Source organism: Hydra viridissima, unplaced genomic scaffold (genome assembly GCF_058129835.1).
Source record: "Hydra viridissima isolate aposymbiotic clone 2 unplaced genomic scaffold, HvirCarnegie_v1 scaffold_3, whole genome shotgun sequence".
In the NCBI taxonomy this organism is placed as follows: Eukaryota; Metazoa; Cnidaria; class Hydrozoa; order Anthoathecata; family Hydridae; genus Hydra; species Hydra viridissima.
Window position 1 is genome coordinate 12,481,668 of NW_028324302.1, and position 13,333 is coordinate 12,495,000.

The 13,333-nt window shown below is 29.7% G+C and overlaps 2 protein-coding genes across 3 annotated transcripts in view; both read right to left on the reverse strand.

The window, feature by feature from the left end:
- Positions 1-1,744: 1,744 nt before the first annotated feature.
- On the reverse strand, positions 1,745-4,781 carry LOC149891066 (zinc finger MYM-type protein 1-like). The gene is made up of 4 exons (XM_090082892.1): positions 4,169-4,781; positions 3,136-4,073; positions 2,122-3,045; positions 1,745-1,927 (listed from the first exon to the last, which is right to left on the reverse strand). Exons 2-3 carry the CDS (start codon positions 3,692-3,694, stop codon positions 2,225-2,227), a joined length of 1,380 nt encoding a protein of 459 aa, XP_089939018.1. The 5' UTR covers positions 3,695-4,073; positions 4,169-4,781; the 3' UTR covers positions 1,745-1,927; positions 2,122-2,224.
- A 1,625-nt stretch (positions 4,782-6,406) lies between these two features.
- The window catches only part of LOC145199745 (vacuolar protein sorting-associated protein 18 homolog), a 22,626-nt gene continuing 15,699 nt past the window's right edge, over positions 6,407-13,333 (reverse strand). For both annotated transcript variants that reach the window (XM_090080897.1, XM_090080898.1), the window contains 13 exons: positions 9,867-10,013; positions 9,676-9,769; positions 9,514-9,587; positions 8,911-9,222; positions 8,555-8,805; positions 8,374-8,464; positions 8,160-8,225; positions 7,991-8,046; positions 7,781-7,898; positions 7,582-7,610; positions 7,277-7,352; positions 6,726-6,784; positions 6,407-6,645 (listed from right to left, as the gene is read on the reverse strand). In XM_090080897.1, the coding sequence (XP_089937023.1) occupies positions 6,582-6,645; positions 6,726-6,784; positions 7,277-7,352; positions 7,582-7,610; positions 7,781-7,898; positions 7,991-8,046; positions 8,160-8,225; positions 8,374-8,464; positions 8,555-8,805; positions 8,911-9,222; positions 9,514-9,587; positions 9,676-9,769; positions 9,867-10,013 (1,437 nt within the window). In that variant the 3' untranslated portion in view covers positions 6,407-6,581. The remainder of the gene's footprint in view (positions 6,646-6,725; positions 6,785-7,276; positions 7,353-7,581; positions 7,611-7,780; positions 7,899-7,990; positions 8,047-8,159; positions 8,226-8,373; positions 8,465-8,554; positions 8,806-8,910; positions 9,223-9,513; positions 9,588-9,675; positions 9,770-9,866; positions 10,014-13,333) is intronic.

The window sequence follows — 13,333 nt, forward strand, 5'->3', positions numbered from 1 at the left end:
GAATAGGTATCGCAACCGAAAACAACCAAAAACTATAAAAAGCTCAAAAAAAAAAGAGTTTTACCGACAGAGAGAGGAAGAGGAGGAGAGAGAGACGGATAGAAGGAACAAAAAACGAATTTTGAAGAGAAGTTTTTAAAAAGTTTTAAGAAGAATTTTAAAGAGACTTCTAAAGAATGAAAGAAAAAAAGAAGTAAAAATTAAATGGGAATCAGAAGAAATATTGATTAAAGAAGAATAACCAGAAGTTTTAAATAAAGAAGAGATATTCGTATATTATAGATATTAGAAAAAGATATTAGAAAAAGAAGAACAAAAAGAGGAATAATCGATAAAAACAAAAGTATCGAACACTACAAGTAGAGTAAGAGAATATTATTTTTATTTTTCTAAACGTAATGAATAAAAGAGTGCTAACCATTACACACTAATAGAACGTTTATTGAGTTTTATTGTCTAATAGAATATACTGAGGACGGCAAACACAACCTTAACCTTTTACACATAACCTTACTACAGCTATAAACAAACTAATAGTTAAACCAAATAACAAAAAAATCATTCAAATCATTTAATTATTATTATTAAAAACGCCGCCCTCACACTAGGCAGGTAAAGACAATTCCCACACTCCTCCTGCTCCCCCATTTATCTTTTAAAAGAAAATTTTCTACATAAACCTATTTGATTAAGTACAAAATATGATTCTAAGTAAATAATATGATTTAGTAATATGGACTCTGAAGGTAGTGGAACAATCGAAAATATCGAATTAAAAAAACAAAGATAAAACTAAACATGTTAAGTATTCTCAAATAGTCTCAAGTCACAAGACTATTTGTGTGACTGACTATTTGAGAAAACTATAAGGATATTTCATTCACCCAAGTCCTAAAAAGTCTACAAAAATACCACAGTTCTTTGTTCTGATTTCCCAAGTAAATTTTTTTTCTTGAAAAAGTTTAAAATATGAAGATGTTACCTTTCCACACTTGGTAATAATTTATTGGTTAATGCAAAATGTTTTGTTATCGTGAAAAGTTGTTAAAATGTGTCGTTCGTAAAATGTCGTGAACGATTGTGAACGTGAACATTGAAGAAATTTCGAGAAAATTGTCGGCAATTATCTCGAAATTTTACAATTTTTACGATCACGACTTTGAAACTCGTGACAAACTAAATTACGTCACGCCAAGAAGCATACCCTTTACACATATCATACTTATGATTACAGCTAAACCACTTTTCTTCTTTTAAGCTTTTTAAAACGTAAGTTATGAGAATTTCGAGACCATTAATATGCAAACTTTCGTAATGTTAAATCTCTTCAAAACCTCTTTAATAACAGCCCAATAGCACTCGATCGGACAGTTTTTGGCAAGATTGTTGGAAGAATTCATGTCACGGGGCAAAGAATTGATATTATTTTCTTTATATCGCTCTAGACTTTTTACACTCGACCAAAATTAACGTAAGCTTGTTATGGACAATATGTAAAGCGCCTTTATCTCCATTGAGATTTCTACAAGTCGAATGTGGATATTTCCCACAGGTTTTAATTATTAACGAGTTCCTAATTTTGTAAACCTAATTTTGTAAAATTAGCTGGTTTAACAGGAATTTTCTTGTACTAAAAGTTAAGAAATTCTTATAAAATCTGTTAAACCTTTAAAATAAAAAGTAAAAAATCAAATACTGTTAGTTTTAACCTGTGAATATTTCATTTTTTAAATCTATGGCTTTGACAAAAATTTCTTTTAAAGAAGAGAATGATCTAACATGTTACTTGGTTATCAATCATGCTGCAATCTTGTTATTATATTGCTTGATCATCAATTTTGCTGCAATCTTGACATAAATAATATCAAATGGTTCACCAATTATACCAGAATTTGTTGGACTATTTGATTTAACTTTGCCGACATTCCTGCAAAACAAAGAAAAAATATTGTTAAGGATTGACCCCGTCATCTACTTTTATATTTACATTCAAAAATATTTAAAAAGTTTTGGAAGTTAAAAGTGGTCATTTAAAACGTTTTTATACAAAACGACATGAATCAAAACCGCGAGAAGGTTTGTGCTGTTTGTATCGAGAAAACGAAATATAAAATTACTGACGTAGTTCTCGAACCAATCAAAACTTCATTGAAAATTCTGACATTCAAGATGCATGCTTGCTATCATAGGCGTAGAGTTTTAGTTTTACCGGATGGGGCATAAACTATTTTGTAGGAGTTGAAAATCTATAACAAGAAGTAAAAAGTTTTTTCAATAGGCATAAAAATGTAATGTATTTTTTCAAGTAAAATGTGTTCATGCGTATGGAGGCACGCATTATAAACTCATTGATCAAATGATCAAGATCAAGAGTGTAGGCAATATCGCGATGGCAATTTAAAATAGCGAGATGATTCAATCGCTCCTGAGACATTGTAGAATGCAAATAAGTCTTTAGCCTACGAAGACAAGAAAAAGAGCGCTCACACGTACATGAGGTGACAGGCATACATATTAAAATTTTTACCAGTTTCATAAACTCGGGAATCAGTGAAATTAATTGAAAAAGGACACCATTATGGTCTACAAGCTCTTTCAAAACTGATTCAAAATTAATTAATTGAATATTCTTGAATTTTGCATGATCCATAAATAAGCCGCGATGGAGTTGTAGCCTTTTATAATCTTCAAAGTCATCTTTGTAAAAAGCCTCAACGAATCCAACTTCCAAGCACTGACTAATGAGAAATTTTTCTACATTTGCTAAGTGCTCAGTGGTCTCAGTCGGTTTGAAACGGGTCGCATAGAAAAGCTGGCGGTAGTGGTCCTCTGGAGTCGTAGCAAAGTATGGAACTCCACTTCCAGTAAATTTTGATGTAATTTTACGTTTCTGTGGCATCTCTGGTTTGTCAAGTAAACTACATTCTGCTGCTACAACGGCTGCATCCCACAAGATTTCGAAGCGAGTATCACCCCGGGCTTCTTTTAACACCTCCTTAAACGTGTTGTTGGTATTTCTTGCTTTGCAAAAATTAAGCTGCATGTCTAAAATAATTTTCAATAAACGTGTAACATTATAATTTGCTTAAAATAATAAATTTAAAAAAAGACACTATGAAACAAAACAATATTTACCTTGGAGTGCTGTCTTAGCATCCTCGATTAACGTGAAGATCATGCGCAAAATTTCCGATTTGAAAAATGTGTCAAACTTACAAAAAGATTCCAGATAACCCGCTGCTTCTGACTTATTTTTGGCTGAATTATCAGAATGATTTTCAAAATCCTCTAACCAGTTGATAATGGCGGAATAGTTACTCGTAATAGATATGATGGACGGTTTTATAAGGATCCATCGAGTGTGGCAAAATGGCCGTAGCGTTGTTCCGCTTTCTACATCCTCTACATTTCGAAATTTGTTGGAACATGCCAATTGTTTTGGAGATCCACGGGTAAATACGATGAATGATTGCACTAAATTCATAATATTCCTGCTCTCTGTTTGATTTTCAACAGAATCTTGTGCTACCAAGTTGAGATTATGAGCGCGGCAGTGCACGTAAAAAGCCCGCTCTTCTTTCCTACTCATTAAAGTCTGCAATCCATAGATACTTCCAGACATGTTAGACGATCCGTCAAAACATTGGCCCCGACAATTTTGAATCAACAGGCTAAATCGACACAAAACGTCCATTAAACAGTTCTTGATGTTCTCAGTTTGCTAAAATCCCATTAAAAGCTCCTCAATTTTAAATTTTTCATTAACACGCCGAATGCAGATCAAAACTTGTTCTTTCGTGGACATATCCGTTGTTTCATCGGCCGTCAAACTATAGAATTGTGATTCCTTTATACTTTCGCATAGCTTACGAAGCGTTGCATGAGCAAAGTCTTGAAGGATTTCGTGTTCAATATCAGCGGAGAGCCACTTTTGCTTTTCGGGACGATTCAACCATTTCTTCAGTTCCAGAGAATCGTCTGCTCGTACTTTGATTTCAATTTGATTTTTTGAGTAGCATGCGAAAGTTTGAATTATTTTCAAATTTTCCACGAATGAAAAGGCCTTGCGTTCCCTAATACATTTAGAAGAAACATTTATTTATCTAGTAAATAAATTTAATGATTGATAGTTTATCTAAATTTTTCTTAAACGAAATTGAGGATTTACCAAATAAAGAAGTGCTGTAAATATTTTTGATAAAGCCGTACGATTATCCATCATTTCTTTATTTTAGTGACGATTAAGCTGATGGATAAATGTCGATTCCAGTGTTGTTGAGGCGATCATACTAACAGACGCTCTATGGAGTTCAGATCGCTTGTGAGAACCAAAAATTTGTGACGCTTTCTTCCAATTAGAAAATCCGTTTAAAATAAAAGCTTCGTACGAATCTTTTTCTCTTGAACTACGAGGTAAAGGCATTTTCATTTGGGTAGCTTTGATGCAGGTAAAACAAAAAACTTTTTCTTTCTCGCAGTCATGTAAAACCGATTTATGTTTTTCATTCCAGCTTATGTTTAAATTTTCTTCCCTTTTTTGATGGAAAAGATGACTGTCTTGAACAACAAGGACTAGGCTCCTCTGTAAAAGACGGCGACTCAACAACAGCGGTTGAATCAGTTGCATCATCTGACTGAACAAATGATAAACTTTCATGAGTATTATCTTGGAAGTTATTAGCATTTTGAGATTCAGAAAATAATGCAACTGCTTCAATTTGATTTTCTTTTTTTGAAAAGTATTCACCAATCTTCTTCATTCTACAACATCGTACAACTTATTACTTAAAAGTCAATGTACCATTGAACAATTATAAAATCTCTTCAAAAACTTACGTTTTTTTAATTCAAATGATTTTTAATTGAAAACTTTTAAATAATTAATACAAATAATACTGCCAAATTTATCAAAGAAAAAAAATACTAAACGAACGTTTAACTTACACAACTCTTTAGTTTATGTAGTTCCGTTAATTTGCTTTACATTACGTTTTTACCGATCTCAAATGAGTCTCAAACTCATCAGAAGCGTGGAATTTCTGAAATTCGAAAAATAATACAAACTTTTGAAAATCACCATAGGTATTTGCGGAAATATTACAATGGTTTTTAAACTGTTATATTTGTTAATGTTTAAGTATATTATGGTTTCTATTTTTTAAACATTTTTGAAAGCTTGGTGAATTTCGCCGGGTGGGGCAAAGCCCCAGCGACAAATATCCGGATGGGGCTCGAGCCCCCGAGCCCCAGCGCGTTCTACGTCTATGCTTGTTATGTGGAATGTGTGGAAAATGTCATTCAGATTTGTTTGATGTAAGTAATGGAAGAGAGATAGCACTACACTGGAGGTTGTTTTTGATTTTGCTTAAATAGTGCCAGAACACTTATGTTTGCGCAATGCAAATTGTATTTGTCATTGTAATACGTTATTGAAAAATTATCCGTTAGCACTACCCGTTTATTCACCTCTTGCAAATTCCCCGTCAGAAGGGTTCTGTCGCATAAATGTAATGCTTTCAACCTTGCAAGGCAGTATTTCTAAAATTTTTGATAACGTTGATTAAAAACATAAGAAATTTTCGCCAGTAGTGTTATTAAGAAGAAATCACAATATAAAGGAAAGAACGCTTTAAAGCTTGCCACAAGGGAAGCAATGTATGCAAATATATGAAGCAATTAATTGAACCCTTTAACGCTGAAAAGATTACCCAAACAGTTTTTGCTCCATACCTTAGTGCACTACAGACCACTTCCGGAGCATCCAGTATGATGCTTGAACTTATCTCCTTTATTCGAAATGTTACTTGAAAAACGTTATCGAATCACCGTCAGATATAATTTTTCAATCGAGGGTTAGAAGTCTGGCTGATTTTCTCATGTTATCCTTTCTTGCATTTGAGAAGAATGCAAAAAAGTGCAATCATATTCCAGTTGTTTATTGTAATAGTTTCATCAATTATTTATGCAAATTTAATGAACAAGCCTGTTAGTTGGGACTTTAACAATTTGTGTGAGTAGTCAGGTTTCTTCATGATGCATGTAGAAAGAATTTATTGCCAGTAATCATTAGACACATTTGATGTCTAACTTTTAAACTTAAACCTGGTTTTATTTACTTGATACACTTAGTTTTGGAGAATTTACCAACATGTCATTCAAACTGGTTAGTATATATATAAACAAAGAGAAAAAGGGGAAAATGTTAACTGTTAAACAGCTCATAGATGATTTGTCAGGCCCATTTAAGTATGATTAATCACATATACTAAAATGCAGTTATTCATTTGGGGTCGTATATTTTGTCACTTAAAGCCTTCAGCTATTGGACGGGGTCAGTTTTTTTCTTTATACACATTTATGACTTTCCACACACGTGGTTGAAATAAGAGCAACAACAACCTCGAAATCAAAAGTTAAACTAAACATTTAACATCAAAAGGATAAAAATATCATAAAATTTTTCTAATTTACAAAACTAAAAAATCTTTTCAAATTCCTTTTTATAATTTTTGAATTATATTTAATGAAAAAAATCCACACAGTTTTATTAACAAGAACAAACTCCATTTGATACATTGATATTAACTCCAGCTTTTCAGAACAGTCTCAAAATCACCAGGGGGAATAAATGGTTCGTCTAAAGTTCTGAAAGAAAAAAAAAATTGACAATCGACAAAACTAAATAGCGACTAATCTAAAAAAAAAATCGAAGAGGACGTTCGTACCTGATCATGATATCTCCACAATACAAACATTCAGAGGCGATAAGCTCATCTAATTCCAACTAAATAAAAATCGATTTGTAAAAGAAAATAATAAATTCACCAACAATTTTGAAAAAAAAAAACTTATTTTGCAAAGGTAACCACTCCGAGTTATGAAAATCTCTGATCAAACATAAGTAAGAACTGGATTTACCAAAAAGATGAGAATGAAGAAAATAAAACATTAAGTAGTTGAAATGAAGTATTAAAGATAAATAGAGTAAGAGATCAGATAAAAGTATAATTCGAAGCTTGTGATTGCAAAAAGTCCTTTTCAAGTACTAACGAGAAAGTTTTTTTAAACACTTTTTGTTCAGAATGGATTTACAACTAAATATCTACAAACGATGCCTTTCGGTTTGAAGTACGCAAATGTCACATTTAATGCAATCTATATATCATTTGGTTACACAAACATAACACATAATCTAATATAGATAATGCTTAATAACCAAAAGTATAAATAATCTTAAACAATTGAAAAAAAAAAAACACTTTAAAATTAAACTTACTCTCATTTTCTCTAAAGATGAAGGATTGTTGCTGTTCGCAGAGGCCACTTTTGATTGAAGACTATCGATTTTTATTCTGAAATTGTTATTATATATATATATATATATATATATATATATATATATATATATATATATATATATATATATATATATATATATATATATATATATATATATAAAAAGAATTCTAACTCATAAAAAAATTTAAAATACATCAGAGAAAAAAAACTTGACATCAGCAATTTTATAAGGATTTAAATGTAAAAAGTAAATGTAAAAGAAGCAAACAAGAAAAAAATTACCGCACTCGTTCCTTCGTGTGAATTTTCACCTGAACAAAAAATGAAGTATTAGATAAAAAAGTAAATTCCTACTGATTTACTCCAGAGATTTTTTCTAACATATAAAATATAAAATTCAGTTTAAACTTTTCATGAAGTGTAAGCAAACTTTCTGATAAATCAATTTGATTGCACTCACAGTTTTAAAAAGTTTTAATACCTGCTCAATTAGACAATCTGCATGAAATACATGCGTACAAGGAAAATAATAAAATGAGCGTGTGACCAATGGATAATAACAAACAGCGCATTTTTCTTGTCCAGCTATTGTTCCGTACCTACAAAATTGATACTTAAAGCCTAATGCACATGTAAAGTTTAATATATGTGTAAAGTTTATATGTGTAATCTTTTTTTTAAAAAATTAAACCTGTTACGAATATCTTGTATCTCAGAACGAACGATTTTGGCACTCTCAGTAGCCTCCTAAAATATAAGTTAAAAGTTGTATCAGAAATATCAAATTATCCACAGTTTTAAGAACTGTTAAAAAAACAAGACAAAACCAAATAAGCTGAATAATATTAGTATAATCCAACCTGCATAGCTTGCTTTAAGTGGTTGATATGTTTGTTGTATTCTTGAAGCGAGTCACATATAGCATCCTACAAAAACAGGAAAGCTTATTTTAAAAACTTTGGAAGAAAACAAATTAAAACTGTTAAAAATCGTTTAAAATTAAACAAATAATTTGGTGATAGCAACAAAAAAAATAGAAAAAATCTTTAAATGATCAATACTAACAAAAGATACCTTAAAATGATCAATAGTAACAAAATCAGGAAAGAATGGAAGAATATCTTCTATTTTGAGTAGCTGGCAATCTTTTAACAACTCCATAGCCCTGATTAAATATAAAGTGGTACAGTTAATGATGTAATCACCTTAATCCTAAAAAATAACAATTATCTTGTAAAGAAGAAGATCAGCTGACTTTCCAATATCTTGCTGCTGGTCTACAACATGACGAGCAATTTTCAACCATAATTTTTTTTTGAGTAGGTCACCATCTTCTGGTTTATCAGCATATAACTTTGCCTTTTCAATATCTACTTTCAGAGCTAAATCAACAGCTTCTTCAAAAAGACCCATTGCACTGTAAATCTGAACAGCTGCTTGATGTTTATTATTCTCAGAACACAATCGTAGGGCATACTTTGGCTCATAGCAAACATTATCTATATCCTAAATAAACAAACAAAAAACAAAATTAAATTTATCTCTATTTATTCACTGCACAAACTAGCATCAAGCAACTTAAATGAAGAGAAAACTAAAAATCTTTTGCACCTCATTTTGTCCATTTAGATATCTAAGCAAAGGAGCTTCATCATCCATTTTACAGTACAAAGAGATTAAGTAGTTATGTATAGCTTTCTCTTGGTTGTTTAACTTGTATACACAGTGCTCTAGGTAATCCACTGCATATGTGAGTGACTTTGAATTATTGGTTTGGGTCTGTGTAACCAAAGCAGGAATCAGTTTTTTTGGATCAAGATCTCTTTGCTTCCAAACCTCAACAAGTTGCTTAGGAATATGTTGCATAAGAGTAGGTGAGAATTGCTCAAATAAATCAGATTGATACTGTTGGTTATCTTCTGTCTGATAAAAAAAAAAAAAAGAATGATTAAATTTATGTATTTAACTCTAAAAAAAGTTATTAATACTCAAAAAAGATTTCTTTTACATAAACTTTAACGTAAATGTTTACATAAAATTAAATACTAAAAATTGAAAGAGTTATTTTGATGTAAAGAAGCATTACAGAAATAAAGAAACATTAAACTAACCACAAAAAAACCATGGATTTTATAAAAAGATTAAGAGGTATTTGATGAAAAGTTATTAAAGACATTCATTTATTCACAATCTTAGTTCAAAACTATAAAGTACTTGTTTCTTTAGCACATCTAAAGCAGCCAAGTAGTTATCTTGTTGAATCCGATGCTGAATAACACGACGGAAGTCTTCAAAAGAAAGTCATATTATAACTTTTAAAATTAGAAAATGAACAAATTAAAAAAATTTAAATGCTTTTAAACTTTAATAGTTCACCTTTCATTAGCATTGCAAAAAAGATCATGTTCTCTGTGTCACCATGACTTGACAGAAGATCATATGTCACATTTTTGTTTTGCTCTAAACAACTCTAAGTAGAAGGAAATAAAATAGTTTTGAAAAAACTAAATAAAAAATAAAGAAGACCCTTATTTTTCAGAACAGCAATTTTCAGTAATAGCAATTACTTTGATACGACTCTGGTTAATAAATCTTCTAAAATCATCTTGAATGACTTCATAGTCTGTTGACATTCCTTTATCTCGTAGTTGCCCAAGTTGATTGAGGTAAATTTCAATGAGCCAAGTTACCAACATTGTCAATTGTGTCTTGTCCTGGAAACATAAAAACCTAATTTACTTGAAATTAACTTGATTTAAATATATTGCAATTGTCTAAACTTTTATTTTTTAAGAAGATTTTACAAAGATTAAACTTTTTAAATATTTCAGTGTTTTATTGCAACAAAAAAAAAAAATTTAATAAGTCAAGATTAAAACCAGGAGAAATTTTTCTAATTAAATTTTTTTTTTAATAACCAGAGAAAAAAGAAGTAATAAAGATCAAACTGGTTGAATTCTAGCTGCATGGAACAATAACTTTAATGTATAATAATTGTTAATGATTTACTTTTAATAAAATTACTTAGCTAAAAATTATTTTATAGTAGAATGCAAAATGAACAAAAAAAAATTTGTTTAAAATTTGAAAAGTTTTAGTTGTAAATCTGCAAAAACAATTTGTGAATTTTTTCAGAATTTTCTTTCTCAAATTGCAAAGTGGTTCTTCTCTTTCTTGATGGTTCTCTTTTTTAGAGCATGATTTTTTTTATTTCAACTAATAGCAGCTTTGTGCTGCATTTAAACTCAATGACAGTTTGTTTGGTTCATCTTAAGAATTCATCCTAAGCATTGTTAATACTACTTGGCTGGTGTATTACAACATGGGTGGAGCAGATTTTTAAACAAAATGGTTGATGTTTTGTTTTGGATGCATTTTAATGCAATTTAAAAAAAAAAATTTTACAATTACGGACTATTTTTCAGATCTGATTTTAATTTTCAATTTTGATTATTTAAAAAATGAATTATTTGATTTTTAATAGTGGATTAAAATAAAACAAAATAAATGATCTTTAAAAATGAACTATTTGTTTTTAATAGTGGATTAAAGAATAAAGCAAAATAGTTGCCTAAAATAAAAATTCAAAAAGTAAATATTTAAGAGTGCTTTAAATATTTTAAATTTTTGTAATTTTTTCGAATTTCAGAAGACAGAAATTTAAAATTTTTTTTACATTAGAACTCTAAACAGAAATGCAACCTAAAATATTTACATTCAAATCATTGAAAAATGTAACCATGTAAAATAATATAATCATATAAGTTAAGGACCTGTACATATTAAGACTATTCAAATTCGAATGAGTGAAAATATTTATTCTGAATTGCCAAACAAAATTTGTGTACCACCCTGAATTTTTTTAAATTTTAATTTAAAATTTTCATATTAATTTGTTTAAAAGGTTTTAGTAATTTCTGCTCACATTTTGATGCACAATTTTAAAAAATTTAACAATTATTTTGATCTAAACTATCCAAAATTATTGACATTTATTCAAAATATCAAAAATAGTCTGCATTATTTCACATTTATTATTATTTCATATTACCCCTATCAGAACCTAAACAGTTATTTTACTGTTAAGACTTCGATTGAAGCTTTTAAAAAGCCAAACTCCAAGAATCAAGCTTATCAGAAAATTTAAAATTTCTGCTAAACATTCTTTTTTCAAGTTATGATGTTAAAACTCTCTATTTATTTAATGAAATACAACATTTTTTTTTTTTTGTAGTAAACAGTTCAAGGTAACCATTAGTAGCCTGATTAACTCAAACAATTTCATTTTGCAATCTAATCTATTAAAAAGCTTCTCTGGATTACGAATCTTTTGAATTGAAAATTGAAATTTTAAACTTAAAAATTCATAACTTTACTCAAAAAATTTGATTTTTATAATGATGTTAAAATGACTAAGTTAACGACTTTTGAAAGAGCTCAGCAAAATGTCAATAACTTTTAACTTAAGGTTTATAAAAAAAAAAAAAAATTCTTAATTGAACTTTTCTTTTTAAAATAACCATCAATTTCTGAGATAACTATAGTTCTCTGACCATCCTCTCTTCTGTGCAACCCTATTCAGATATTTCTGTGACTTTTTTACATACTCTTTAATGACTTGAGTGTGACAAATACAGTTTAGTACATTCATTGGTTTAGACAAAAACTCTTTGATGACTTTATTTTACATGAAATAAGTCAATGGTAGTTCAAAAGCTCTAGTCCAATCAATAAGATCCTTTAGAAAAGTTGCTTTTGTATTGATACCAGGTGTATAGACACCTGATTTTGGACAACTTCTACCTGAAAGTCAAGTTAAAATACTTAAATTCTAAAGATTCTAACCTGAAGAAAGATCCTTAAGTACATTACTGTTTAAATGGATAGCAGACTTGCCTATCACCTCTTTGGTAAAGGAAGGATTAATTTAAAGGCTAGTAGCTTCATCAAGCAAATTTTCTATAGGTTTACTCAATTTGTTTTCACTTAGTGGAAACTCATTGATGCGTAGAGCATGGGCAATTCAGTCAGTTCAACTTTTGTCCAAGTGCATTACTCCTCCTTCCCAAACAGGGTTTACGTTAGTAGAGTACCACCTATTACAGAGTTGTGTATCAATTCGGTAATCTATCTGCTATAACTCGAGCGTATTTCTTTTTTTGCTTCTTAGTGGGAATGGAATAAAAGAGATTTCCGAAAAAAATCATTGTAGTATTTACAGTTAATATTACTTTTGTCATATTTTTTCTTCAATCAAAAAATATGCAGTCAGTAAGCTCTTCTTCAGATTTAAGTCCACTATCTACACATGCTACAGTTATTACAGCTAAACTTGCCCACAGCCCCACACCATATCTAATACAATATTAGAGACAACTTCGTAATTTCTAGAATTCTTTGCTTTCTTTTGTCTTAAACAGAGAAAGTATTCATCAGTGTTATACAAAAAGATATCATGCAGTTGCAATCCATCAATTGACTTGTCAGTTATGAAGTTCAACCTTTTCACCACTTTTTACTTGCTCAACCAGACAAGAATTATTCCATGTATCTTTAATTCTAGATGTCACATGGTGTTTTAATTAGTTTTAGGAGGCATAAAAAGAACATTGGCTATGTACAATTTCTCAAAAGGTTTAGAATACATGTCTTGGATCACCTCAGCATTAGAAAACTTTCTTTTATTTCCTAAGAAGCATATCTTAAGATATTTTTCAGTGTAGTCAGCTCAGCTGCAATTTTTTAATTTCTAAAATGAGCAACTAGATGAAAACTACATAGATGAAAACTACATTTGTTTCTTATTGCAGCAGCCATTGTTAAAATATTATTTATTTTCTTTATAAAACTTTGATTTATACCAAATGTCTCTAAGATCTTTTTATGTTGTCTGTAAAAAAGAAGAAACTTAAAATAGAATTTTCTCTTAAAAAAACTCTCCTTTTGAAAAAATTATTTTCTAGTGAAAAAAAAAAAAAAAAAAAAATTTACTATGCTAAATAACTCTGCATTCTTTAATGTTATATTGCTATTC